Source organism: Neoarius graeffei, chromosome 24 (assembly GCF_027579695.1).
Source record: "Neoarius graeffei isolate fNeoGra1 chromosome 24, fNeoGra1.pri, whole genome shotgun sequence".
NCBI classification, from domain to species: domain Eukaryota; kingdom Metazoa; phylum Chordata; class Actinopteri; order Siluriformes; family Ariidae; genus Neoarius; species Neoarius graeffei.
In genome coordinates, this window is record NC_083592.1 from 40,195,075 (window position 1) to 40,198,213 (window position 3,139).

Below are 3,139 nucleotides of genomic sequence, written 5' to 3' on the forward strand. Positions count from 1 at the left end.
GCGAGCAGTTCATGTGAGGAAACCCACCAACATCCTAGAGTTGAAGCTGTTCTGTACGGAGGAATGGGCTAAAATTCCTCCAAGCCGGTGTGCAGGACTGATCAACACTTACCGGAAACATTTAGTTGCAGTTATTGCTGCACAAGGGGGTCACACCAGATACTGAAAGCAAAGGTTCACATACTTTTGCCACTCACAGATATGTAATATTGGATCATTTTCCTCAATAAATAAATAAATGATCAAGTATCATATTTTTGTCTCATTTATTTAACTGGGTTCTCTTTATCTACTTTTAAGACTTGTGTGAAAATCTGATGATGTTTTCGGTCATATTTATGCAGAAATATAGAAAATTCTGAAGGGTTCAGAAACTTTCAAGCACCACTGTACTTTCTGCTACAGAGAAGACAAAGCTTAAAATTCAGTGCACAGTCCTTTTTTTTTAAACGAACAGTTAATGTTGTCTTTCAATGTAAGAAATTTAATAAATTCACAGTCATCACAGTGTAGCAGGATGGACAACATGATATTCAAAAATCAAACTTTTTTAAAGAAAAATTTATGACGTGGTGGATATTTGACCTTACCAATATTTACTAATGACTCTATCTAAAGATAAAAAAGTACAAAAGTTGGTTTAAAGCTCTGACATATTGTTGAAGTAGAGTTAAGGTTAAGCATGTGCATATTTGAACTTCTGTTGTTGCATGATTTCAATGATAATCTGAACATTTCCTATCCAGGACACACACGTGTATATTTAATATCCCAGTTCATTTCCACTGAAAAGAGAAATAATGACGTTTCAATTTCATTTGCTGCTTTCAGGAGACACATGCAATTACCCTCATGCACTTTATTGACACCATTGCGGCTGCAAAAACGGTTCTCCTTTCTCTGTAAGCCTACTATTCCACAAAAACCCCAGACAAACAATTTCCACAGTGAAATCAGCAACACAACAAATCCATCTGAAATTCAGAGCAGAACATTTCACTGCACATTGAAAGATGAAAAGTGATTTCAGAGAGAAAAAAGTATGAATGTGTGAATATACGGTATATGCTAAATATGTAGCTTTTAAGTGCATACACAGTTGTATATTTTACTGTTTCAAAGATGAATAATGTTCAGTTGAATGCAGCATGGTCTCAAGTGAGGAAAAATCAGATTCCTCAGTTTGTATAAAATGTTAGAAAGATGAACATAAGGGTCAGGGGTGGGGTTAACGCTCGGACCTTTGGTTAGAGCTTCATTCCTATGAAATCCAGAGGTGGGATTTATGAAAGTATATTTACTTTGTTCCTCGACTTAAGTTTATTTTACTCAGCTTTTTTTTTACTTCCATCCTATATTTCAAAGGAAAAAATCTCTATTTTTTTTGTCACTATGTTTTCAACCACAACCTGGTGATGTTATATTTGTAAAGTCATAAGGTGATATTTCAGCATCAAACAGCTGCAAGCAGTTGATCAGAATTGGTAATCAATTTAAACTTGAACAGATGTGAGAGCAAAAATAAGACCTGATGTGTAACAATCACAGTTATTATTGTGGGAGCCAACATTTGAGAGATTAGCAATGAAACTGTTGTTATTTCACCTTCACAAATATGAAAAGTTCATGATTGCTCCTTCAACTTCTGATAAATTTTGCACAGAATCTAGATGTAAAGTTTGCCATACGTCAGATTTAGTAATAAAGTTGCAGACTTCATTAAATGAAAACCCAAACACAGTGAGTAAATTTAGACTCAGTCAATGCTGACTATCAGATAAACCATTTCTAAGAAATAAGAAAGTGAGCTCCAGAGGAAGTACGACTGAAAGTAAAAGTGATTCTCCAAAAGGAAGGGAGATGGGAAAACACCGATCTGAGCATATAAAAGAGGAGGAAACACACTCGTTCATTCACATCATCAACAAGCATCAAGAAGAAAATCATCACCAGAATCTTCAGAGCATCGAGTGTGTTCAAGAGCGAGAGAAAAATGAAGTCTGCTGCAGTTTTTCTTGTGTTTGCCTGTCTACTTATTGTTCATGTACAAGGTAAGATTCTTCATCCTCATCTGCACCTCTTTTCATAATAAACAGGATTCAACAGAGTTGTAAAAACTCCAAATCTACAATTTCCTTCTGTTTGCAGGACAGACCAAGATCAGCGTATCGAGGTGTTTGTGTCAGGGTCCTGCAGCTAACACAGTTCGTCTACAACGGATTGCCAAGATTGAAGTTTACCCTGCTAGTGCATCTTGTGAAAATGTGGAAATCATGTAAGTTCAATGAAAGCTAACATCCAAAACAATGTATAATACAACTGAATTTAATTCTATTGAGTTTTCTAACTTGTTATTTATCTCTGTAGTGTCACTCTGAAGAACGGTGCAGGAAAAAAATGCTTGAATCCAAAATCTGAATTTACTCAGAAATACATCAAGACAGCGTTAGAAAAAAGGTGGGTTCATTTTATTACATAGTGTGAGAGCTTAATATTCTTCTATTATTGATATTAGAGACAAAACTAAGTTGTAAAATGTGCTTGTGTTTGCAGGAGTGCAGAGTAAAGCGTGCACCGTGTCATTACTGAACAGAAGTGGAAGAAGAGAGCACAGAGACAGCTTGATTCAAACATGTTGTAAAAAGTGTACATATGATATGTCTGAGGTTTAATTTATAAGAGTTACTTGTGTATATTGCTGGATGTATATAGTTTTTGACAAAACATGCATTATTCTTTAAAATATTGTGTTGTTTTGGTATCCAAACATACTAAATTATAATAAAATCAGCACATAACAGTGCTTAAAAACTACAGAAAGCAATACAATGTGTTTCTTATGTGCAAGATATCAAATATATTTTTATACTTTTTGCCCAGTATCAGGTCAGTATGATTTCTAAGTGTGAACTGAGATGAAAACTGACTCTTCATTCATGTTATAACACAAATGTTAGACGCTATTATTAATGAGATAATGAGAGGACAGGAGGAGGAGAGGTCCTTACCAAATCCACACCTACAGCAGAGATATTCAGCAAACTGCACACACACACACACACACACACACACACACACACACACACACACACACACACACACACACACACACACATCACTGAAACACTGAATTCAGCAG

At 35.3% G+C, this 3,139-nt stretch overlaps 1 protein-coding gene across 1 annotated transcript; it reads left to right on the plus strand.

Annotated features, from left to right (window-relative positions):
• Nucleotides 1-1,933: 1,933 nt before the first annotated feature.
• On the plus strand, nucleotides 1,934-2,763 carry LOC132872939 (C-X-C motif chemokine 11-6-like). The gene is made up of 4 exons (XM_060908081.1): nucleotides 1,934-2,051; nucleotides 2,149-2,275; nucleotides 2,368-2,457; nucleotides 2,554-2,763. Exons 1-4 carry the CDS (start codon nucleotides 1,994-1,996, stop codon nucleotides 2,564-2,566), a joined length of 288 nt encoding a protein of 95 aa, XP_060764064.1. The 5' UTR covers nucleotides 1,934-1,993; the 3' UTR covers nucleotides 2,567-2,763.
• Nucleotides 2,764-3,139: the final 376 nt, after the last annotated feature.